The sequence below is a fragment of the Blennius ocellaris genome, assembly GCF_963422515.1.
Source record: "Blennius ocellaris genome assembly, chromosome: 7".
Taxonomy (NCBI): Eukaryota; Metazoa; Chordata; class Actinopteri; order Blenniiformes; family Blenniidae; genus Blennius; species Blennius ocellaris.
The window spans coordinates 9,866,764-9,892,503 of record NC_137656.1 but is presented as its reverse complement, the minus strand read 5'-3'; the positions used below and the strand labels follow the sequence as shown (position 1 = coordinate 9,892,503).

Genomic DNA, 25,740 nt, shown 5'->3' with positions numbered 1-25,740 from the left:
GAGCAAGCACTGAGGTGTGGTCGTGATTCACCGAATCCACGCAGGGTTTGAAAAAGGACAACCACGAGATGTTCTACACTTAGATTTTTTTTTTGTTTTTGTTTCTGTCCCTTCCACCATCACGACGCTCACTCTCTGTCCACGCAATATGTGACCTCAGACACATTTACATAGTGGGCGGGCATGAGGGGCAGTCTGGCGTCATCTGATTGACCAACTATGTCAACATGCAGAGCATGAACACACAGTTATTAGAAACATAATTCATCACAGTTAAGGCTGTCTTTTTTTATATTTATAGTACACAAAGTGATATAGTAATGACAATCATTTTGCAAAAGCAGCCCTACATCCAATCCAAAGCGCCTTTGTGCTGCAGTGCAGATTGTACATGCACACTAAACAACCAATCATTATCCAGTTTCTTTATACCCGTACGTCTGAGTCATTTAGTTCTTTTATATCTGCTCATATTCCAAATAAAAATGTCAGAAAATTGAATTGACATAGTCACAATGAGAGTTGAAGACAAAATACATGAAGGGCAGCAGTAGAACGTTTAAGAAGAGCCACTTCTGGAGTGAAGAGGAGATGAAATAGATTAGAATCCTGATAGCAAAGCTCATGTGGAGACCGTACGCATCACCAGCTTCAAAACAAGACCAGATGTATTGAAAATAAGATAAAGTCTGAATCGTACATCACTACATATGTTTCTAAAGTGCAAGTAAATCTGTTAGATGAGATTATGAGACTTGTCCGATTACTCCCTGTTATCATATTTTTATGGTCAATTAAACAGGTTCAGTGACTCTTAATTGTACTTTGTATTTTATGCTACAATCGGAAGTTGATGGCTATGTGTGTCTTATGTTTTCGTCTCGTCACCATCTTTGCCGTTTCAGTGTATCTATTTCCAAGAGGTCAAACATCCACATACAGATATCCATTTTCCCCATGTGTCAATACCGAGTGTAAACGCCGTCCAGTATGCCGAGACAGGCCTCTGAAGCCGGGACGTAGGAGCCCATCTGAGCCATAACACAGATAAGGGCAACTTGGCGGATGTAGGAGCTCTTTCCCCCCATGTTGGGCCCAGTGATTATCATAGTTCTCCTGCCTTCACCCTGAAAGACGGGAGCAGAGAGGAGATGATTATAACCACGACACAGACAGAAGGCAAAAGGGGAGAGAGACAGAGTAAGATATTTGCATGCTGTCCTGCACAGCTGAAGCGGTGGGTGGACTGAAAGCTTGGCTCCTCTTCCTATTGGTCTGTGCTTCTGTTGCAAATTTAACCTACACCCACTCCATCACCGAACGGTAGCGCGCATGTGTTTGTGTGAGGCTTCACACAAGTCACTCTGCCATCGAGTGCGCTTAAAAAAAAAAAGGATTCAGCTCTGCGTCGCTGATTAAGTGTGAAGGTAAATGTACAAAACTGTCTGAATGAAGCAACGTGAGTAGATCTGACTGTGTGTGCATGTGTTTACCTGTAGTTCAGTATGATTGGGCACATACTGGTTCTGCTCTCCCATCAGTAGGTCAATAGCAGGATGTCTGCCATCCCTGATCACAATCTGACACTGGGTGTCAGACACCTCTGGCCTGCACACACAGAGCACACCAAGTCACCTCAACACACATACACACACACACAAAATCTCACCATAGTAGTGTGAACAAATACTTCAACAGTAAACCTACCGTCTACTATATTCTCAGGGATATTTTTAGTTTAATTTGTGATGCAAACAAGAAAACATTTACACAAAATGTCATATCTGTTGTGCTATTACAAATAAAGTCAAACACAGATAGTATATATCACAACGTGTACACAATGCAGAGCGGAATTGGCATAAAATTCTACACAAGATAAAGGAAATTCACTCATTCAATCTAAATAGCAGCTCACAAACAAAACAAATGCTCACCAGGAGGAGGTAGAACCATAGAATTACAAAGAGAATTATTGTAATTAAGGAGTATTTGGAGATTACTTGTACTTTTGAGCATTTTTTTATAGTTGAGTACAAATAAAACATAAAAACTTAAATGTGAATCAAAAGGTTCAGATTTTATTTAAATAAACAGTTTATTTTGTCAGACAAAATGTCTGCTTCATATCTCTATTTGTTTTCAATGATGGAATTTCATTATTCTATTTTTGGGTTCTAATGTAAATATTTCTAATTCAATAATTGAATAAAATGCCTGCTATGATCAAATAAAAGGAATTGAACGTTATGAATTGGAGTTCATATTTTGCAGAACACAGAGAACTGACAAAATAAACAACCTTCCTGAATAAGATTCAGTCAAGCTCAACAACATTGGAAATTATCTGCGCATATAAATTCATAGAGGAATTGAAGCTCAAGTAAAACTAGAGTTTCTGCATCGGTTCATATTAGATTTCTTCATGAAATGCCAAAAAGTCAAAAAGATCATAATTGTATTTCAGTGTACCATTTGAGATCAAATAAACAGTAGATGTGTGAAGAAATAAGTAAATTTTAGGAAAAATGTGGTTTTTTTCCACATTGATCCAAGGTTTACAGATAAAGGTGATGCTTTATTTTTTTTTCACAACATCGAAAAAAAAGCAATAGCTGTGTACCAGCTGTGTTTTAAACAATTTATATAGCAAAAAAACAAAAAGAATTCAGAGATGGTGCTGTATTTCTATTGTTGTCTATCATCTTGACGAACAGTCACCGTAAAAGATCTGCCCTCGGTAATCTATTCTGTCAAAATGATGGACAGCCTTCCAAATTGTGCGTCTTGGATCGCCCCCCCCCCTCAGAAAAATAAAGATACAGAATTAAATAAACAATCTGGACAGAGGCAGAAAACCAAGTGCACTTTTGAGAGATTAATCCTTGCTCCTACTCCAGAACTACTAAAAAGCACATGTAACTCAGTGATGTTCATGAAGTTATACTGATCTTGTGAGAGAATTGCAGGACAATGTTTTTGTTTATCCTCAGAGAGAGCAGACAAACATGTTACCCTTCAACTGCTATTTTTGGATCTCCTGTTTCCTTCATTTGATACCTGCCCAGTCACGTTTTGTACTTCCTCAAAAATAGAGAAATGTGTAGAAACAGACAATATAAAGGGGTGCGTGAAATGTTGGTGCTCTGGCAGAGCACACTTCTGAGGCCTGGTGCACACGCCCACTCACAGCATGTCTAAGCCTATAGGACACGGCATGGGGCACGCACACACACACAGACACATTTTAGAACCCGACATGAGGGTTTATGGTCATCACGAGAGGACTCACCTGCAATAGTCCCCCTGTTTAGCCACCTCAGCCAGTGAAAAGAGACAGTCCACGGTTGCTAGGTGACTAATAGCCCTTTTCATGGTGTGGTAGTGCTCCCCAAACTGACTACAGGGGGAGGGAGCGAGAGACAGAGAAACACACAGAGAGAATATGAGGCAGGGAAAAGATTTTCATTTGTAAAAATTAAGGTGAGTGCATACTTTGTTCTGAGGTGTCAGCAGTGATGTTGTACTTGACTAAAACAAAATGCTTCTGGCAAGCTGACAGTAGAGTAGGCACAACTCTAAACCACATACTGGCATGTTCTTACACTGTGTGTGTGTGTGTGCGTGTGCGTGTGTGTGAGTGAGCCATACACCAGAAAATTGGTCCACTCCCCCTGGCAGTCGAGCAGCAGCTGCTCTCTGAGCTGCAGCAGCTTCTTGTAGCGACTCATCAGAAATGGAGAATGATACCTGCTCACTGTCTTGGTGCTGCAAAGAAGATTGAATTCAATAGCCTTTTATTTAGTTATCCAGTCTTTAGTATGTATGTGCTACACATGAAGTAGTGTTGGCGAGGGTTTGTAATCGTCTGCGTAGAACTGTGCAGACCTATGAAGAAACATTATCCAGTCACCTGTTGCCTGTGTCTTCGGTGGAGCATTCCTTTATTTTCTGACCGTTTTAAAAAGGCAAATTTCATGTGTTTTCTCATTTTTTTTTTAATCACCATTCAGAAACGTTACAAAAGACCAGATTTTACATTAAAACGATTCTGCTCACATATGTTGCACCTTATTTTGTTTCATTAGAAACACCATTAATATAAAATCAAGTAAGTACACTACTTTCACTTAATGGTTAATAAAATGCCAACCAATTAAGAGCACTAAAAGTGTTACTATGATAAAGGGAAGAGAAGTCGTTATTGTTGTGTGGATTTAGCCATGATGGAGTTATTGTAATAAAATTAATCTAGTTTAATAGGGCACGGAAGTGAAAAGAATACCGCCTGTTCATGTATATCAATGGAGTCTGTATAGTGACATACAATTGCAAGACCAAGCTGGTTGTTTTTTATGTTGCTACACAATTCAATGTTATTTACTAAGCAAACAAGTTAAAGGCAATACACAGTAAAAGCAGTCATTTCCGTTTGGTTATTGTTTAACTAATAAAAGTTGTCATTGTGCTAAGATCAGTTCAAACATGATACTTTACACCTCAAATCAAACTCTAAAAAGAGTGTCAGTGATTGTCAATGTCATATCGTTTATGAAAGCTGGCGTGCGTGCGTACATGCGTGCAAAATCATCTGACCTGCCGATTTTAACCCAGTCAGCTGGAACGATGGATGACAGTGAGTTTTTCACCTCAATCAGGAACTGAGGGCAGAGGAGGAAGAGGAGGATTGAGACGTTCATAAACAAGACAGCAGACAGGCAAAATAACATGTCGCCCTTGATTAAAGGTGGCACACACATATGAAAACACACACACTCATCACTGTTGCTAAGTTTTCCACCCAAATGGCCATCAATCTCCTCCCACCTCTTTCACACTATTGAACACAAACACAGATGGTACCTCCTGTCCAGAAACAGTTGTGTAGTCGATTGTGGGGGCCTTCAGCATCAGCCGGATGTCTTTTCGGTGGTCTTGAATTTCGCTGAGGACCGACTGGATTTGCTCCGTTCGTTCCTGCAGCACCGGAAAGCCCGACAGATCTGTGAACAGCTCCGTCTTATTCCCCAACCTGCGGACACGCGCACACACACACACACACACACACACACTAAATGTGACAGCTGTCACAAACACAACACAGAAGCAAGGACATTCAACCCAGTTTTGTGGTACTGTCATGTGATCATCCGACTCCATCCATCTTCAACACCAGTTTATCCAGAAACTTTTTTTCAGTTCAGGATTCTGGGATGTTGGAGTGAGTTTTATCCAACTAACTATAGGTAGGTGCAGGGAGAGATAAGGCCAACCACACACTTGCGTTCATACTTACTTTCAAATATTATTATACCAAGGAGCTATGGAGAGTGTCTACCACTTCACCTTATCCAATCCCTACAAAGCAATTTAAAGTCAAAATAAACTCAGTGAGAAGGCTTTTTATAGACAGTGTTACGGACACAATCGGATACAGATCAACACCTTCAAGTCTGACTCCAAAGATCTCTCTCACAAAAAAAAAAATATGGTATTGTATTTTGTTGAAAAGCTGTGAGCACTTCAGTATTTTATAATGATGACGTCTGACTGCAAATCAAAAATAATTCAGACCAACAATGAAGCCTCTCCATAATTTTTCCATCCTCCCAGTAACATGTCCACTGTAAGTTCACATTGAGGAAACCCAGTTTAACATAAATCAACCACTCAGGATTTGCTTTCAAATTCAAATTTCTTGTATTTATGGCAAAGTAAATGTTTCAGAGAAAACGTAAGTATAGTATTACTGACCAGTTTAAAATGTATTTATAAAGTGTCGTTCTTAAAAGTATATCAGTACTTTAGTTGCAAGAAACCATACTCACTTTTGCTGCATTCTCATTTAAATCGCCAAACAATGAATTTTGCAGTAACTGTTGATAGGTTCTTCATTTTTTTTCTACATTTTGTTTAACCAAGGCCTCAAAAAGAAAAGGCCTCAATTCTTCTTGCCTCGCTTTCAAAACCATGCTGGATACTCACTTGGCTGCCTTCTCGTTGAGCACCTTGAGGAAGCTGTGGACTGGAACCAGCAGGTCAGGAGTGTCCAGCAAGACGTTTCGAAGCAGCGTTGAGCTGATCTGAGACTGGATCGCCGGTAGCAAGCTCTGTAGCTCCAGCCCCAAGCGAGAAAGACTGCTGCTGATGAGGTAAAACTCCTGTGTGGAGGACTGTAAAACACACACATGATGAAGACGTGGAAGTGGTTGAATTGTAGCTGGCTCTGAAATAAGACAACTCGCTAGTAATGAGAGCTGCGACTAATGAATTGGCCATACACAAATCAAAAATAGTAAATACCGTATTATTTGCTATAAAATGCAAACCGTTTCTTATGTATCATTGTGAGTGTGTGTGTGCGCGTGATATGTTGTTCTCCTGGGGGATTCTGTGAGCCAGCGAGATTACATCAGTAAATCTCACGTGCATCGAATGTGGCAGCCAAGCTTAAAGACCGACCGTCTGCAACAGTCAAACACTGAGTGAAACACTGAGAGCACAGCTTGCAAGTGACTTGAAAAAAACAAAATGATGCTTCTGTAAAACTTCATTAGCAGAACTTTAGGCAACTGTGAAAATAAATTGAAGAACAAAATGCTAAATAAGCACACAGAAGGACAACCAGTTGGTGACCACGCTCTGCAAACCAACCGACACACTTGCACATCGTTCTTTCAACCATGTCAGAGGAGAAACCTGCGGTAGAAATAGGCTGTATGAAATCTCTGTCTCTTCTGAAATATCGTCTTCTTGTAACTCCACACTGAGACTCTCTGTTGAAAGAAACCCTCTGTAATGGCACAACTTAATGAAAATTGGCTGTATGTTTAGCATTTGTGAATTTGTGAAAAACTTTTTCACTCAGCAGTATCCTCCTTATCAAGGCTAAATACACACAGGACAAAGTTCCAACACATCTTTCTTGAATCTGATTGGTTTCACTATCAGCACTAAAACCATCGATCCTAACAACAATCAATCAATAATTGATTTGATTGTTGGGTTTCTCTCTGTTAAAAGCACTTAGAAATGTGCTGTATTTGGTGTCATATCATTAAAGTTGAATTGAATCACTCCTGACAATGTAGCTCAGAGCAGCTACTGTATTCGGATCACTCAAATCAATGCTTCGGCTTCAAAAAATGTTATTCAAAGACAACCAGCTAAGATTAAATCAAGCTAATGATCATTCAGTCTCCTGCATGGAAAAGCTTCTGAAGGGGGATGATATTGTAGATCGTATTCACTTTACTCCATATCTCCATTAGTCCAAGTTTCTGTATTGTCCCAAGTCATGACCCTCAGGTTAATGAGGGTCATATGACTGATTATGGTTTATAGCATTAATCGCAGGCCGATGTTTAATGTTTTATTGTTACCCCATGTCAGCAGCCATCGTGTTGCTCTTTTATGATCCCAAACAGACGACAATAACTGGGGCCCGCAAGCATGCCCTCCCTCCCATTATGTCAATGGAGCTATAGAGACACAGGCCATTACACACAGGCCCATTTATCTGGAGATGGGCAAAATCACAATTAAGGGCTCTGTGTGCCTGGTGTGTGTGCGTGCGTGTGCGTGCGATAATTGTTAATACTTTTCTTGTCATCAATAGATGGAAACTGAAGCTGAACATGAAACAAGACATCAGGCTATGACTGAAGGGACTGCACACACACACACACGCATGCTCCTTCTGACATTTCAGAGATGGGTCTGATGGGAAATGACACTGGATCAGACAATCAGGTACGTGCCACTGAGGCGATTGCTCCCTGTCGTTAATCAAGAAGCACACCGTAAAAAAAAGACAGACAAAAAATGAAGGTGAGAGAGATTTTTCATGTAACCATACGAGTTATACAAGAACAGCTTTTTGCCTTCATCAGATTTTTGTATCTTATTTTTGTGTGAAAAAATATTACGATAAAAAAAACAAAAACTGAATGATAAATGTCATACACAAGGACGGGAAGTGTGTATGTGTATGTGTGTGTGTTGCATTACCTTTTTGTGGTATATGCTGCAGATGCCTCTCTCCAAGTCGGGCAAACGTGAGAGCAGAGATCTGACCAAATTTAAAGTGGAAGAGTCAGACTCAAGAATTTCCTGCACAGCATCCTGCCTCTCGGAGATAGTCCTACAGATTTGTGGAGAAAAAGAAGCAAATCAGCAGAGAAGTGAAAAGGGAGAAAGGAAAAGACTCAAAGAAACTGTTCAGTCTGTCGTCCCCGGAGGAAATTTGTCATTTGGAGAGCTGAATCAGTCTTGATTGAAGCGTACCGTTTGCCACCAGGGTGACATGAAGTGAGGACAAGTGAGAATCAAATTGCGACTGATGAGCCTCTTCATAAATTCAAACACTGAGTGAAAGTGGAGACTGTAGTGATATGAGAAAGTATTTATTCCCGGGCTGATTTAAGAAAGCTTTGTCAGGTCTTGGAGCAAAAAATCAGACAAGCCAACCTGATTAAGCAAATAATACAAGTGTCAAATGAGTGAAGATTTGCTGAAGCACATCTGAAGATGTGGAAAATGTCATTGCTCCAATGACATCAATAAGAAGCTGTGCAACAAAGGCAATCAAACGCTTCCAAGATATGGAAATTGATCCCTGATGTCAACGAGAAGAAAAAAAGTGGGACACTATTAATTGTAAAAGTCTTTAGTGCAACGCATTCAGATCCAGATCTTGGCTAAGCCATTTTGAAATTTTAATTTTAACCTTTCTGAGGGACTTGTTTTCAAGATCGGTCTTTATGCATAACCCAGATGTGCTTCAAACAGACTAATCAGCCAAACACAGGAACCACAATCAATTTAGGATTTATTTGTCACAACAATCATGCACTACTGAGGCAGAATGGACCCATTTGGAGATTTAGTTTTGCATCTCGTGTAATGAGACTCCAGTTTTCTGGTCGTTTTCAAACTCATCTGTTCACAAAATAGAGAAAGTGTAACAGTCTGACTCATTTACGTTACTAAGCAGTAAATTTCAACAACACACTCTCCATGATCACTTTACGAAATGCCTTTCAGATATTGACAGATATATGGCGTAATTTTAATGTTTTCTATCGATCATTTTGTGTATCTGTATTGTGGCTCTGCAGAACCCTTTTGAGAGATTTCATCACCTATTTTAGTCTTCTTGGTGAGAAAATAGCATCTCTCATTGTGCACCAGTGGAATAACAGGTGCAAAGAAATGTGATGCTTTCCAGAAATATTTTAATCGACTTCTTATATGGAATTTTCTTTAATTTTGGTGTCCAGGACTGGCGAAGTTTGATTAGTCAATATCATGCTGCTAGAAATCATTCAGGGTTGATCTGGTTTTTTTCAATGCAGTTAGTGTCTTTTGACTATTTTCTTGCAAATCCAGAAGGTTTTTCTTGCTGGGAACATTGTTCTCAACTATGTTTCAACACCTGAGACATTATCACATGGGATGTGCACACAAACAGAAAAAAAAATCTTTCATAGACGGGTTAAGTTATTTTAATTTCTCCTCTTTTCCTCTTTACTGTCCATAAAAGCAGTATTTGGATGTTTAATAACTGAAGGCCAGGAGAAAAGTATCAGTGTGTTTAAGCAGATGATAAAAACTCTTTGAAAAAAAAAAAAGTACCGGTACTATTATTGAGTATCTTTCTGTGAGAAATCAAGGGAAAATGTACTGAAAAATCTGATTGTGAGAAACTAAGTAATGAAAATAAACCCAAGCTCACACTCAGTCGCAAATGTATTTATTGTGAGCGTGCCTGCGTGCGCACATGTGCAAGAGTGTCCGTGTCATGTGCTGCTGTGACGACTGTTTTGGAATTAATGTGCCTGGGTGTAATCTGGGTTTTATTCGTGTTGAAATTCTGTAGAGGAGCTATCTGTATAATCTGAAAGCATGCAGTACCCAATCCACAGCGATAATCCCTGCACAGTGGGAGAGGAAGAGCCACACACCCAAACACACTCACACGCATAGCATACACACGCAATCAATAAATGGATGGTAAAAAAACGGTTATAACTGAGCAGTACATGCAGCAGAAGAGCCGTGTGTGTTTATTTATAAGGAAGTCCTCTCTAAACAAATGATCCGTGTTATTTCACTTTGCCGAATTTCTGGTAACAGGAAGTGTTCACACACACACACACACACACACACACACACACACACACACACACACACACACACACACACACACACACACACACACACACACACACACACACACACACACACACACACACACACACACACACACACACACACACACACACACACACACACACTGAATACTATTTATTTACTGAAAAACCAAAGAAGAGATAAAAATGGAAAATTCATATTGTTCCAATGAATGTTGCCGGACTCCTAAAACTCATTCAAAGCAAACTGTAATCCACTGTGATTCAATTCCGGGCCTATTCTGTGTGGAGTTTGCATGTTCTCTCTGTGTTTCATGAGTCCAAAAATGTAAATTTGAAGTTAACTGGCGACTCTCTTTTTCTACTTTCTTCACCCATAGTGAGTTGGGATCAACTTCAGCACCAGCTAAGTTGGAAAAATGAGTGAAGGAAATCAGTTGATTGATGCAATCAATTTATTACAAAACCTCTTGTAAGGAAATATCAAAGCACCTTATCTTGCAGTAATATAAATAGAAAAGATTTCCTGGTTAGATTGACATTCAGCATTTAGAGTTTTAATTCAGGTTAAGAGGACCCAAAATGGCATTGATCAAACAAAAAAACTGAAGAAAAAAAAATTGCGTAACCTATTTTTGTCAACACACCTATATTAGGGTTAATCAGATTCTGTGTTAGATCGTAATAGGATGTATGAGATATAGACAACTTGGAGTTCAGTAAGTGCCTGACAAATCTCAATATCTACTAGTATGAGTAATTAAACCTAAATTCAACTCTTGCTACTCTGTAAAAGCAGTGATTGGATGGCATGAACGCTTGCAAATGATAAACATAAGAATCCTAACCATGTGGCCCAAAATTGGCATTACTGTTGCCTGCGAGGCGTCATTAGGGGCAAAAAAAAAAAAAGCCCTCACTGTGCATGTGATCCAGACGACCTCGGAAAGCAGACAAATCCTCATCAATTCAACAGAGGCCGGAGGGGATCCTGTACTCACTGCGGATCTGTGAGCGGCTGGCTCACCCATTTCCTCATTAGTCTCCTCCCAAACGGAGTGCGAGTGTGGTCCAACACCCACAGCAGACTTCCCTTCACGCTACCATCTGTCTGCGAAGGAAAGAGCACACACAGCTTACATGAACACCACAGTGTGCCAAATATTTTGGAGGGAAAAAAAATGGCTGTTAAAGAGGAGTAGAGGTGAGAACCAAACAGATGACGAGAGCAACAAGCATTCAGATGAGGCGGCTTATACTATAAGAATAAACTCCATATATAACAAGAGGGACAAATCAAATGAGAAGGGCCCACAAAACCTGAAAGAGCCACTGAATATCAGTCATTTATTGGCAGTCAATAAATAAGTCAGTGCAGATCTCAGCTCGGGTCATTTTACTGTTTGTTAATGTTTGCCTGCCTCGTCCGGTGTATGTCGGTGCTGTCCATGCACTGTGCACTGTTTTGTTATCTGTTCTTGTGCAGAACTTCACACATATTTGTCTCTTCAGCATTTAAAACTAAAGACATCAATTAAGTTACCTCTTGCACTGAAAAAAGCTTTGGAGGGGAGGGACACAAAAATGAAAGGAAAGAATGCAAAAATTAAATACAGCTTCAAGTGGAACTACTACACTAGACTTATTCTACAATTTGCTCAATATAGCCAGGACAGTAACTAAACTGGTACAAGAACATATCTACCAGTTGTTGATGACGTTTCAAAATTGGAAATGGAAATTTCATTTAAACGGTTAATGAGATATTTGTATCAAGGTAATTGGAAAAAGCTATACAATCCAGCCATGCTTGGGTAAGGTAAAACAATTGCGATGTGTATTAAAACAAGTAGAGCATAACTCTCTGAAAAGAAGCTCTCTGTCTACTTCATGACTCTCTGATGTGGTTAAGTTGAAGTGGAAACTCCACAGGCTTTCAAAGTGTAGGATGTGCCCACCCTCACGAGAGTTTGAACCACAGCCAATAACGATAAAGCCGCACAAGATTAGAAGCTGATGTGTCTGTTTAGTAGTTCGTAAAAACTAAAGATGAACATGGGGTTGAATGTAAACCTGTGATCATCCAGATTAATGTCATACATAACTGCTGATCAGTGACTAAAGCTACACATCAAGATCTGTGTTTACCTGATTGTTGAGTATTTCCAGGTTCCTGAGAGTAGCAGCACTGAGGATCAAACCACCCGAGCCACTCGACAGATGACGAAATGAGCTGCACGGTGAACAAAATGCAGCTAAAACAACGGCTTCTTTAAATCACTGACATCCACTAGGCAATGACAAGATAATATTCAGGACAAGATTGAGGGAAAAGATGATTTAAAGAGGAATTATTATGGAACTATGTTTTTTTTTTAGGACAACAAAGAATATTCAGACCAAAGCTGTAACAACAAAATAGCACTGGAAAGAAAGAAAGGAAGAGATGGAGACAGAAAACAATAGAGACAGAAAGAGATTGACAAATTGTTTCATCTCTACTCAGGAGTTCACCAGGTTCTACAATATGTGGATAATTCCACTCCCGAGTGTATTTGTTTGCCACGTTTCAACCTTTCACTCTGAAGAACTCTCTCCAAGTTGAATTCTTGGAGGTAATAGATCAGCGGCCCCAGGCAGCAGATCACTGGGCTCTCCAAGGATGCCACACTCGACAGAGAGCGAGAGCCTGGAGGGCACACAACACACACACACACACATCATGACTTACAGGCCCACTGCTCACACATGCAGTGGTTTACTGTTGTTGCGCTATCTAGAGGGTCTCAATGACAGGAGTAACTGTCGCGTGCACCAAGTTACAGACTGAATTGTTAACAGGTCTGCAGTGGCGCGCACACACACACACACCTTCCTCCTGGGAATCGCAGTAGAACTTGGTGACTGTGTCCATTGCGGATGTGAACTCAAACTGAGCGGCGTCTCTCTGTTCCACTCTCACTCGGTCGTCGGCCTGAGCGCTGAAAGGTGGAAAAAGATTAGAAACTTTATTCAGTATCATGAAATCATCACAGCAATGAGCCAATAAGTCGGTTGTGGCTGTCCAGGCAAAATAGGGGGAAAGCATTTCATAAGTGATGCCACTGCTCTGTGACGCTGCGGCAAAACGTTCACGACGAGGCTTTTATGCAACTCAGCTGCAAGAACACGTAAGCCCCAGTCGCACACATGAAAACACATCTTCCCCTCATCTGCCCGGTGTTCTATCGTATCTCCCTCTTGCTGCATCCACTCTCTCAGCACTGCTGCTTTCAAGGACTGCGTGCTTTTTCTGCTCTGCTGTTGCCAGGGCGACCAAGGCAAGCACATGGCTCTGGTCACAGTGCTGGCGCTTTCTTTTTCTTACGTACACGGACACACACAAACATAATATTTCAATTCAGCCACTGGTTAAGACTGGGAAGATCATATAACCGTGATCAATCGATGGCATATTGTGAACGCAGTGCAACTTGGACCATTAATCATTTCACCAGGCATTCCAGGCGCATTATGAGGTTTACACGTATGGCAACAATTGCAGCTATTGATCAGGGAATTAAATGCAGTGCAGCATTTCTGCAAAACCCTGACGGGGCCTATAAATGTGAAACCAGGTTGGAGAGTCTCTGCTATGAAACTGACATGACTGATTTTCATGTTTCAGCAAACTTGAATCGTGGTTATATTTCTTCTTTCTGCTTGAGCGGCAAAAGGACTGCCCATGGATCTGTTTGAATTTCATTTGAGGTCCACTGTTTTCCAAACAAACATTTTAATGAAGACAAAGAGTCTGCGCAACCACCAGTGGCTCTGAGCCAGGACTGGTCCACACACAACCGTTTGGTTGTATGTTACCGACAAGCCCAGGTCCTTTTTTTTGTAGAAAATTAACTTCCCACCTGTGCTTTAAACAATGTCAAATAAGCCTTGCGGGAACTGGAGCGTATCCAAGCTGACTGTGGGCAAAACACAGGAAACACGCAGGACAGATTTCTAGTCCTTAACAACAGCCAGCATTCCTTCTGATTGTGGGAATAAGAAAGTATTTCCTGATTAGAAAGTCCAAAACTTTTAACAGCAGTGTGTTTTCACTCCAGTGCCAGTATAACTCCAGATGATCCACATGTTTCTGCATTCGTCCCAGTAAAAGCAGATTCTTAAGTTTCAAGTCGATAAATCTTTTCAATAGATTAAACACAACTTACATTTCTCCTCGCCTGCGTTATCCAGCGCAACGTAGCAATTCGTGGAAAACTTTTTCTGGACAAATTAAACCCAAAATGACTGCCGCAGATATCCACTCATACAAGCAGGTAAGAGCACATCCCTAATGTTAATGAACCCTGGGCTATGTGACAGTGACAATCCATCAACAGCAGACACGCTAAAGGTCGAGTCAGAAATGCTACAGTCCAGAGATCAGAGGTTAATATGCACGACGGATTGAAAACCATGATTACTATCCATTACTGCAGGGTAACTACAAATCTCAGAATACTGCCACTGAATGCAACACATACAAATATGTGTTGGGATGCACATGACGTGTGTGGACCCATTCTGTAAAACTGGATCTTGGTCAATGACTACGTCTCCGTCTGCCAAAATGTTTAGAAAAGTAAAGGAGAACTTGCACTTGTTTGCTTTGATCAGCCTTCACTCCTCTTATTCTGAGTCATGTCCCCAGATTCTGAATGCGTAAAGCCATGAACACCAAACCTAGCTACAGCCCGACCTCACAGGGACTCATTACCAGCTGCTCCATGGACACAAATGTTGTTGCCAGGGGTCTCGTCTCATCAGCCCACCCCCAGAGACAGACGCAGGGAGCCAACGTCAGCGGGCACAATAATTCCCAGACAAGACAATGGTGTCCATGCAGACTATTCTTAAATTTGTTAAATATCTTTCTTAATGTGATGAAATATAATGGTACTTAAAAAAAAAAAAACCATAGAATTCTTCAAAGAGAAATATCTTGAGAAGTTTCCAACAGCAGAAATCTGTGATGGGCTCAGAATACCTGAGCATATAAATGTGAATGAGACAAATCTGCTTTTGTGAGATGAACTGATAAGAAGATCCCTGTATTTCTATATGGAATCATGGGAGTGCCAAAAATTTAAAGGAAATAAATGTGGAAATATAAAGAGAATTTATTTATTTTTATTTATTTTTTTATCTTGTCTTTGCTTATTCCATTTTTTCTTTTCCATTCGCTTTTACTGGATGAGTAAAAGCAAATGGAAAAGACAAAAGCAATGCAATTTTTGCTACAAAAACATTTTTGCATTATTGATTCTCTATATATTTCCACATGTATTTCCTTTTAATTTTGGCACTCCTGGGATTCCATATTTCTATGGTATCCTGCATGTTGAGAGCAGTCTCTGATGAGCACACTACTGGACAGCAGTGTTGCTCAAACACAATAACTGAACTGGCTTTTACAAGTTTGTTTCCACTATAATCACTCTACATGGACATCATAAAAGTAGAAAACATTTTTTAATAAGATAGGAGAAAGTGAGAGAAATAAGACAGGAATTAATATAAATGAATCACATTTATATCGAAGGGGGTAAAACAGATTAGAGTTAAACATGAGAGGCAGACATTTCTCTCATTTATCCAACCATCTACCTCTAATCTAATCCAGTACGCCCCCTCCCACTCTCTCGTTTCATTTTGCCGGCATAATGCAATCAACAGCAGCCTCCAAAGGATTCCGTTCCCTTCGGTGTGAGCACGCTGGTGAAGATGAGCCAAGCGGTGCAGCAGCATGACGTAACAAGTCTTCACGATGCGTCGGCTCAGTGGCACCACAGTCACCAGTTATTCCACAAAGTCCAAACCTCCTCACCGAATCAGATCCAATTTAACAGTCTGAGCGATAACTGCTTTTTGAATCAGGGAGCCATGTGACACTTGTTAGCATTCATCTAAAATGACAACAGCAGCAATTGTATACCTGATCAGTGTCACAAGGACTGTATATACCTTGTTCTGTTCTTCAGGTTTAAGATCGCATTGTCCCAAAACTGTCTGCCACCAAAATGTATTTAGCAATACAAACTTTCAAGGTTGTTTTTCTCAATACAATGAAAGCAGCAATTTAACGAAGTCGTACATTATAACTGTAAACAACAGGCTTGCAGTTTCACTGTATTGCCAAGTTGAGCTTTTGGCTTTGTGTGTTGACCAGATCAAAAGACTCTTTTTAAGGGACTGTCTATTTTATGTAAAATTACCCCTTTGGGATGTGTCCGGCCTTCCAGTCCCGGTTAAGCTTCAGTGGACAAAGTGCACAAAAACATGAAACGATCCAGACCCGATAACGAGCAGCGAGCAACCAGTGGGCGGCCAAGTCATTACAAAAGTGTGTGGGACTTCCAAACTGTGCAGAGACAGCGAATGAAAATATTTTCCAAATGAACCCAAGCAAATTTGGCTATATCTTTATTTAACAGGTGTCTTTATAAGACTAATTAAAAAAAATAAAATAAACATTTAAACAATTTCTGTAGTCGAAGGTCAAATTCACTGAAGAAGGTACAAGTGATACTGTATAAAAGTGTATGTTTGAGAATTTCCTAACTCTAAACATCACAGAGTTAATGATGCATTGGAACAACATGAAACTGTCTGAAAATCTGACAATGGGGAATAGTCTAATTCAAATAGTCCCAATAGTTTATTTTCTGCTATTAGCTATTTGATTATTCTAAACTTCCAGGATTATATGTTTACATTAATCCATTTTAAATTTATGCAATTCAATTCAGTTTCCTTAATAATTTAACATCAGTTTCAATGTCCTCTTTTCGTCTATTCTAAGCTTGATTATTTGTGTTTTTAAAAAGTATTTTACCTTCAGTTGTCTTTTACCGTCAATCTAAATTACTGTTATCCTACCTATTGAACACCTTTTCTCCATTCCTGTCCAGTATTTAGTTATATTATCCTGCATTATTGTCACTGTATAACTTTTCAATGAAGCCCTTTGAAATCTTTCACAAAAATGTTTGATTGATTTACACTTGTCATCCGTTTAAAGTGATTACTGAAACTTAAGAAAGACAATTGTTCTGCAAGTATTTCACACAATACAAGAACCACTGTCTTCTTACTTTGAAAGCAAACTGAATCAATATGTTTTGAAGGCCAGTAAACACAACAAACACACAACCATCATTTGAAGATCAAATAACCCCCGTCAGCTGACAAAGATTTTTTTTTCCACATTTATCATGTATGAACATTGTTGTGAGCAAGTTTATTAACTTAACCTTCGATCTGACTACTTTCTATTGCATTTTACCAAAAAAATGAATAATCATCTGGTCTTTGTCAAACAAGCAACATTATTGTAACTTTAAAAGAAACTCAGTCGATGAACTTTTAAAATAACCAACCCTTGGTAAAGTGTGTGTAGCCCTGCAGTCAATCCCCAGCTGCTGAGGAACATCATTGTATAACCGCTCTATGAGGCCACATTGATTTCTTCATCCAGATTGATCCCCGAGAGCTCCACACAAACCAACTGTCTACCTGCCTGGGGAAATCTGAACACAGTCCTTCAGAAGCACACTGACTAAACCCACACATACACACATCTACACACACATAATACTGTGCAGTCACAGGTGAGCCCAGAACTTGAGGGAAACTATAGCATCTGGTACAAAGTGGGTCTCCGTTGCCCCCTGGTGGGATTTTTGTTGATTACCTTGCATTTGCAATGCTGTGCAGGAGCCTGAGGGTTTGGTCAGACAGATCTGTGGGCACCAGGATCTCCACGGGGTTGATCTTTAGGACGCGGCCTTCCAGCTCAGCGCGGGAAGGACCGTCCGGAAAACAGTCCAGTAGGACGTCTCCTGTGCTGGGCTGAACTGCCTACATACACAGAAACATACTTAGAACTAAAGCACAAATTAAAAGAAAAAAAATACAGAGGTATCAATACACCACAATAGAATTGCTTTATCTTACAATCTTTTAAGAGCTAACACATGTAACATTATAGTTTAATGTAAATCAACCAAAGCTCAAATAATAAGCAGACTGAGACAGTCACGGTGTTGCTGTAAAGACAATTGTGTGATGTTTTACCGGTATGGCAACCAAAGACTGCAAGTGAATCACAGGATTGTGCACAGAGTTGTTCAAAGAATTAGCAGGAAGTTTAGTTCACACAAGCTGGTGATCTAGGTTACTAAATAGTGTTGTAAAATATATTTAATAAGTAGATAAAAAAAATATTTATGTGCTAAATTATAGTTTAACAATAGTGGCTACTTTATGCACTGGTCTGATTTTTACATGCTATGTGTAGAGTATTAAATACAATATTTGCATTTAATCTTTAGGCAAGGTACAAGGCGAATTTACCAAAAGAGGAATTTCATCAGATCAACTTGAAAGGCAAACCATTCAATTTCATATAAACCTGTTTTTATATTGACTTTGACTCTGTAGATTGGATTATTTTAACTCACCAAGCATTGGGCGAAAACAGAAACTAACAATTGAGAGGTTATTTTTTCTTGTTCACTGCCAAACACGTTACCTGAATAAATCTATGGACAATGGTGCTAATGACACTCACCACCATCCCCACAGTGAGCTGCTTCTTCAGCTTGTCCCAGGTCTCGCTAATGCACAGCAGGAAGCTCTCGGGGGGATCCGACACTATATCACCACAGCTCCCATTCTCCACATCCCCGAGTCTGGAGACCGGGTTTACGTCTTGAAAAAGAGCTGTCAAGGGAACGTCTTTATTCTCAGAGAGAGAGAAGGGGCACATACACAGAATCTTATAAGGATACCCTCGCCAACCAGAGTGGATTTGGTGTATAGAGCACTGAGCTGGCGAGTAAACAGCGTGTTTTTATTGGCCCCTGAGGCCTTGAGTGCAGATGTCTCTGTCTGCTTTACCACACCAACCTACAAATGACAGTCAATCAGTTAGAGACATGGAGTGGACTTTGGGCACCAGATTTATAATCAAGAGATAAAATATATGCGATACCTTATGTCCGTGAGACACCAGCCGTCTCACGTGAACGAACAGGCGATGGGTGGGGATGCTGCACGTCATGAAGTTATGATCCAGATGACAGAAGATATTCAGCTCCTTCGCAGCAATCTGCTCGCACACAAACACCGCGTCTGTGTCTTAAAGCAGTGGTGATGAACCGAGAATCCCCCCCCCCCCCCCCCGTGACTTTTCAGTCACATCTGCCACACACATGCGACGTCCTTCAGGTTGAGTACTCGTGTGATACATGTTCGATGACGAGTGTTCTTTGATGCATCTTTCACACATAGCTCACCTCTGCGTCCTCCCCAAAGAACCTGTACTTGTAGCCGCACTCCACAGCCAACAAGGCATCCTTGTGCTGCTGCTTTAGCTCAATGACCTGCTGTTCCAGAGGAGTGTAAACACTCTTCAACCGCCTGGAGGAGGCGCTGGAGTCTGATGGAGAACTCAGCTCTTCACTCCTTTTACCTGCTTGTCCTGATTTAGCAAAGTGAGACAAGCAGAACTCCTGCAAAAGAATAATATTACACATCAGCAAGAAAGTATTGGCCTTTCTATGAGTTCCACGTTTTTTCATGTATGAACAAAAAAAAAGAAACTTGTTGATGCATGATAGTGCATTGAGTAATGAAAAAATGGTTATCCTTTGTTCCCGTTTCCAGTCCATCATTCTTTACAGTCTTGCAAGCACAATTTACTTTGATACTGTTGCTGTGAGGGGATAGTGCACACCACTACAACATTGCACTAATCATCATATTATGTCAACATTTTGCAGGTTTGATGTTGCTGATGAAGCTGCACTGTGATGTGGTAGCTATACTACACCTCAAAGCAACAATGTTGATTCCAGATTCCAAAGTTGGCAAAGAGGGTGGATAATATTGGTAACATTTTAGCTGCAGATAAGCAGTAAATGCAAATTACAGTCCAAGTAAAGAGCAAGTACAAAATCAACGATTGTTTTAAGCTGGACTCAAATGCAAAGCAGAGCACCATGGTGATAGTAAAATCTACTTTGCTGATATATCAGAGTAGCTAAACCGTAGTCTATGTAACAACATGGTTAAAGTCTTGGAAAACAGATTTTGACGAGGGTGAACACTGGATGCAAACTCACCCACCGCAATGCTCATCTGTTCATAACATGCCACAAAACCTAGCAAGTAAATAAATGTTTGATTTGTCTTCCAATAAAAAAAAAAAACAGATGAGAGCCTGCTCCCATGGTGTCTTGCTCATAAACACTTGAATACTGATGGACGCAAACATAAGAGGTGAATACTTTGTGCTACAGTGTTCACGACGGTGGAAACTCTCGACTAACACTGTTGTGAGATGGAACCAACTTTTAATTGTGTACCTGTTTAGGTGAAACATCTGTCTTGGCGAGATCCTCCTTGTCGTCATCATCATGTTCCTGCTCAGCCTGATGCAGTCGGTTTGTGGTTTTACGTTGATCTCGAGCGCCACAAGTACTCAGATCTCTACCTCCATGGCCACAGATTTCACTGGGAGACTCATTTATTTGTTTCTGGATCTCGGTGGGTCTGACACCAGGGTCAGCAGTGCAGGTAAAGCCTTTCAGCTTCTGCAAGGTGGAGGAGGAGAGGCTGCCTGCCTTCTGGCTTGGTCTTACATTTGACTCTGAGAAGAGAAGAGAAACAGTGTGGCGCAAGACTTAAAACAAATATACATATTTGATTATCAGGAGGCCCAGTTTATCCCACATGTGAACAATGTTGCAGATGGATGAGGGTTGGGGGACATGTACAAGGATCTGCTGTTCCAGGAGCATGCACACTTGCCTTGAGCACTCTGACAGGATGCAGACTCAGACTGCAAATCCTCCACTTGCTGCTCTTTCACGCAAAGTTTAGCTCGTTTTGTTGGCAGCCCAACCCCACCGTGATCAGCGGAGAGCTTCTGCTGCAGGACCAAAACAGTTTGGGTTCAGTAGCTTACGTGAAGTACGTCTAATAAGTGAGACGTGGATGTTGAATCACACCTCACCTTTCCTCCTGGAAGTTGATGAGCAGCAGGATTAATCCCACACGGAGTGCTGCTGCTGCTCCTCGCTCCGAAGTACCTGCTGATGGAGGTCTGGGTGGTGCTCGACTTCTTCGCTGACTTTGGCATCTTTTCACCTGCTTTTACAATGAACCTATCATTTTATTAAAAAAGTGAGATATTTGTGCAGGGAACGTGTATTTCAGCAGCAGCCCGGTTCAAAACATAGCGGCGCATGTGCTTCCATCACGCATGCGCGGAAATGACGCACGACGTCATGACGCTGGGCGCATTTCCTTTCGGCTCTTCCAAAGTTTAATGTCACAAAGACTGCTCAAAGATTTTTGTAACACAGTTTTTCTTTTTTCTCTTGCATTTAAATATACGCATTTTTGTTTTAAAAAAATACATTTGAAATTTCATCTTCCTGATTTCGTGAGATCAGCTGATTTTCTTTGCAAAAGAAAACAATGCCACACATGAGCACCAAAGTAATGCTCTTTGTATAAGTTCCACATGTTTTGGGTTTTTTTTTATTGTTATTGCAGAAACAAAACCATTCAACTTTTCATAATGAAGATTTCATTAGTGAAAAACTGTTTCTCATCCCTGCTGCCGGTCCACCACAGAAGTGAATGTGAGTGTGTGTAGTTGTCTGTCTCACTTTGCATGCCCTGTGATTGACTGACAACCTGTCCAGCCTGTATTCTGGCCTCACCTATAGTAAACTGGGTTTGGCTCCAGCACCCTGTGATTAAAGAGTTGAGAAGATGAATAGATGGATGTATATTTGAACGTGTATCTTGTGTAGTTCTGAATGAAAGCTGCACTTTGTTTAAATAAGTACACAGCATAGTATGAAACCGAGATTAATCATGAAGTGCAGAAACAGCAAAGCAATGAACGCTCAGTGGAATGACGAGGTCCTTTTAAGGGCAGTGCTATTTGGGTCACCAGAGAAGAAGCTTTGTTTGCAAAATGCAAATTCTGAAAGCACACTGGGTACAAAATAAAACCCCTCGGCTTAATTCCAGTTTTCTCTCCTCCAAGGCGTTCTGACAATTTGAACCCAAGATGAAGCTTTGTGGAGCTCTGTGCGTGTTATTGATGCTGTCTATGGGTAAGACAATATAACTTTATCATCTTAATATATCTTCGGTTTTGTTGTTGAAGTGTGGCTGTTGGTAAACTCTGGTTAATATCAAAGTATCAATTAGGAAAAAAAACAAGTAAATGAGAAGGTATATTTCTGAGCTTGAGCCCTGCCCAGCCTGTCTTGTGCTGTCAGTGAGACTAAGAAAATGTCAACTTATAAGATCCAAAAATAATAAAATAAATCATAGATTATCGGACGCAATGTATTAACTTGAAATCTCTCTCTCTCTCTCTCTCTCTCTCTCTCTCTCTCTCTCTTTATGTTCTCAGAGTATTTGTTTGCGATGTGAAATATCTCAAAGCCAAGTCATCAGTTTATCTATAGAGCAACAGAAAAACAACTTCCACTGTTTGTCATAATGTCCTTTTAAATATCAGCAGTGGTGAATTGGTGGCTCTTCTTGATGTGCTGTGTCGTGTGTTTTCTTTAGCTTATGGACTGAGGTGCTACAGTTGTGTGACCTCCAACGCAGAAGCCTGCACAGCCACAGTGTCCTGCCCTGTCATCTTCGACCGCTGCTTTTCTCTCACAATTGAAGGTTAGTTATTTGTTCTGAGACTTTTGTTCTAAATAATAAACACGCATTAAAATCCAATCTCCTGTTTTTCATTGTCAACTATTGCATGGTTGACAAGAAACTGTTCTCTGAGAGTTTTTCTTGCCATGCTTTGCAGGGCTCAACTTGTTCTCAAAAGGATGCCAATCCACCATAGCATGCATTGGCGGCATCTCTTGCTGCGAGGGGGACCTGTGCAATAGTGCTGGAACAGCTGGTCCCAGCATCCTCCTGCTGCTGGCCTCTTCAGCCATCATCTCACTCTTCCTCTGAACCTCTGGGATGACCCAGAGTGGAGATCCAACCTCAACGTTGGATGTTTGTAATGTGCTTATTTTGGAGGGTTCCACAGATTCCATTTTATAGTTTAGAGTTAATATGATGTGTTTTTGCAATAGGAGATGGGCCAGGCGTCTGTTTATCAGATAATCTGATGTTTCTTAATTGGATTGCATACATTAATAATGAATTAAAAAAAAAACATTTGAGGGTAATTAGTGACACTAATTTAATAATTAAAGTCTTCGTGAAGAGCAGGTCAGATTTCAAAATAATTTTTAAAACCTTCTTGTGAAAGACAATAGTTGCAGTAGCTGTGATATTTTAACTGCTACTAAAGAAGTACAATTTTATTTGTGAGTTCTCGCCTCTCAGAATAAAACTGTAAAAACAAAAAACGAAACTGTCCAAGTGTCTGAATTTTGGCGGTTCTATTGTTTGGTTGGATACAAATCCATACAAACACTTTACTAAAACAGACATACGTGGTCACTGACTGTCATAGCGTGGACGACAGGAAACAATGACACAGGACTGAATACAATATCTCTTCAGTTGATTGTTTTATAGAGCGCTGGTATGTTTTGGAAGGATGAGATAGTGACCACGGATAAAACCTGTTGTGCTCTGCAATGGACAGGTTATCTGCACACGTTTTCTTGTCACCTTGTAACATTCAGGTCAAATGCTAAAACTAGTCGGCACAAACAACATGATCAGAAAGTTGTATGGTTTAAGTAATTTGTAACGCATCGGCCCTTCGCTTATGCCAGATCACTAGACACAGTAGGGTTCTCCATATTATGTACAAACTAAATATTTTCAGTAATTTGCTTTTTTAATTTTTTTCCCCCTCATGAAATGACTTAAAGCATTCTATACTCGTAATTTTTGTCTATTATATTACAATATTAATTTCAAAGTTAATATTTACCCCCCCAAAAAATGTTATAGTACTAATTGTAGTTCATTTGCATTTGTAGCATTTTTGTGACCCACCGACTACTGTATTTATGTATATCACTATATGGCGTTACAATTCTTACCATATAAAGAAAGTTCTTTTGCTCTATCAATATATACAGTATATTTTATACCATTTCTTCACAGCATATGGATTGAAATGCTGCGTATGTGTAGCCACTCATCTGAGCTGCTGCCAAAGCTCATTGACTTGTCCTCCTGAAGCCGACCGTTGTTTCACTCTAAAGGTGGACGGCAACTGACAGCTGTGTGGCACTGCGGCATTACCGGCTGGTCCCAGTGTCGTCCTCCTGCTTTTATCTTCGTCCATTATCCCACTCCTTCTCTGAAGCTCTCAAACAACTTCCTCTGGAGGTGGTTTGTTTCCTCACTTGATTTGCAAAACTCATTGCAAATAAAACTCTGCCATTGACGTCAAATCTTTTGAATAAAAACAAAACAATGCAATGACCAAATCATTTTATTTAGTGATTTTCATACCATCACCACCGATACTAAAACTATCTTTTTCATGTGCGCCAATTAAAAACAAAATAAAAGTGTCAAAACTGAGCATGATGCTGAGCAGATCAGGCATTTGTTTTTGCTGTTGACCTTCAGAATGAAAAAAAAAAAGAACATTTTATAAGTTTTATACTTGTGACAAGACCAGCAGAAGTGGAAAGCATCTATAGGCCAGCACTTGTTCAGAGGAGCATAATAGCAAAAGAAATTAAAAAAAAAAAAAAAAAATCCAGGTGGATTTATGGCAAGACATGTATAGCGTTCAAGATGTCACACAACAGATCCAACAACATTTGTTGAAAGAAGATGCAGAGAGGAGTTTTGCTCTCTTTGGCAGTTTCCCCTTAAAGTTCTATTATTCGGAATAAATGTTACATATTTTCCAACAATGGAGCTTTTACCATTTCTAACAGGAAAATGTCGTATCCCTCATAACGATGTTTATTTACATTATCTCTATTAAGGACTGCAATCACATTTCAAAATGTCAGCATAGTAGTAGTTTGTCATTCACAGTATGTTATTATGTTATTACAAGTAATTGTGCATTTATCGATAAACTTCTTCAGAAAAGCTTGTGTATAGTTTATCAATAAAAGTAATTCTGCATAAAATGAGAATACCGGTATATTACTTCAAATGGGTGCATGCACAGACATGACCAGTTTCAAGCAAGATCCTTTAACCTAACTCAAAAATGGCACAATCATTTAAATGCATCGCAATTAAATAATACAAAAAGAAAATTAACCAGTAGCTTTACTTTCATGCTAGCATTCACCCTATAAAAGCAGGGAAATATATATTTCAGTCGTGGCATTTCCTATTGTACCGAAAAAGAATGTGTTTCTGCACTGTGTGCATTTGAGAGATCGAACAAGTGGCTATTGGAGTTGAGACACTAGTAAGGCATCAGTGTCAACTGAGTGAGCTACAAGCTATGCAACAGTTGTGAAATGGGAATAAATGTACAGTTTCAGCCGTCTAATAAATTCTGTAGTCATAAATCGACTCTGATGCTTCGCTTCCAATCTACTGAGTGAGATAAGTG

The 25,740-nt window shown here is 40.1% G+C and overlaps 2 protein-coding genes across 2 annotated transcripts in view; one reads left to right on the top strand and one right to left on the bottom strand.

Moving 5' to 3' along the window:
- The window catches only part of msh3 (mutS homolog 3 (E. coli)), a 43,701-nt gene extending 22,361 nt beyond the window's left edge, over nucleotides 1–21,340 (bottom strand). Inside the window, exons 1-20 of the mRNA XM_080499981.1 lie at nucleotides 21,214–21,340; nucleotides 21,009–21,129; nucleotides 20,564–20,847; nucleotides 19,493–19,708; nucleotides 19,189–19,305; nucleotides 18,986–19,103; nucleotides 18,766–18,905; nucleotides 17,887–18,053; nucleotides 13,026–13,135; nucleotides 12,729–12,843; nucleotides 12,303–12,387; nucleotides 11,156–11,265; nucleotides 8,011–8,143; nucleotides 5,986–6,173; nucleotides 4,864–5,032; nucleotides 4,597–4,661; nucleotides 3,652–3,768; nucleotides 3,293–3,400; nucleotides 1,494–1,608; nucleotides 970–1,127 (exon numbers count right to left, since the gene is read on the bottom strand). Coding sequence (XP_080356107.1) covers nucleotides 970–1,127; nucleotides 1,494–1,608; nucleotides 3,293–3,400; nucleotides 3,652–3,768; nucleotides 4,597–4,661; nucleotides 4,864–5,032; nucleotides 5,986–6,173; nucleotides 8,011–8,143; nucleotides 11,156–11,265; nucleotides 12,303–12,387; nucleotides 12,729–12,843; nucleotides 13,026–13,135; nucleotides 17,887–18,053; nucleotides 18,766–18,905; nucleotides 18,986–19,103; nucleotides 19,189–19,305; nucleotides 19,493–19,708; nucleotides 20,564–20,847; nucleotides 21,009–21,129; nucleotides 21,214–21,339 — 2,762 coding nt within the window. The 5' untranslated portion in view covers nucleotide 21,340. The remainder of the gene's footprint in view (nucleotides 1–969; nucleotides 1,128–1,493; nucleotides 1,609–3,292; nucleotides 3,401–3,651; nucleotides 3,769–4,596; nucleotides 4,662–4,863; nucleotides 5,033–5,985; nucleotides 6,174–8,010; nucleotides 8,144–11,155; nucleotides 11,266–12,302; nucleotides 12,388–12,728; nucleotides 12,844–13,025; nucleotides 13,136–17,886; nucleotides 18,054–18,765; nucleotides 18,906–18,985; nucleotides 19,104–19,188; nucleotides 19,306–19,492; nucleotides 19,709–20,563; nucleotides 20,848–21,008; nucleotides 21,130–21,213) is intronic.
- A 396-nt stretch (nucleotides 21,341–21,736) lies between these two features.
- LOC308132268 (lymphocyte antigen 6S-like) lies at nucleotides 21,737–23,195 on the top strand (the record flags this gene model as incomplete). Its single annotated transcript, XM_080499293.1, has 4 exons — nucleotides 21,737–21,847; nucleotides 22,261–22,330; nucleotides 22,797–22,904; nucleotides 23,041–23,195. The coding sequence occupies exons 2-4, from the start codon at nucleotides 22,285–22,287 to the stop codon at nucleotides 23,193–23,195; spliced, it is 309 nt and encodes a 102-aa protein (XP_080355419.1). The 5' UTR covers nucleotides 21,737–21,847; nucleotides 22,261–22,284.
- Between the last annotated feature and the right edge of the window lie 2,545 nt (nucleotides 23,196–25,740).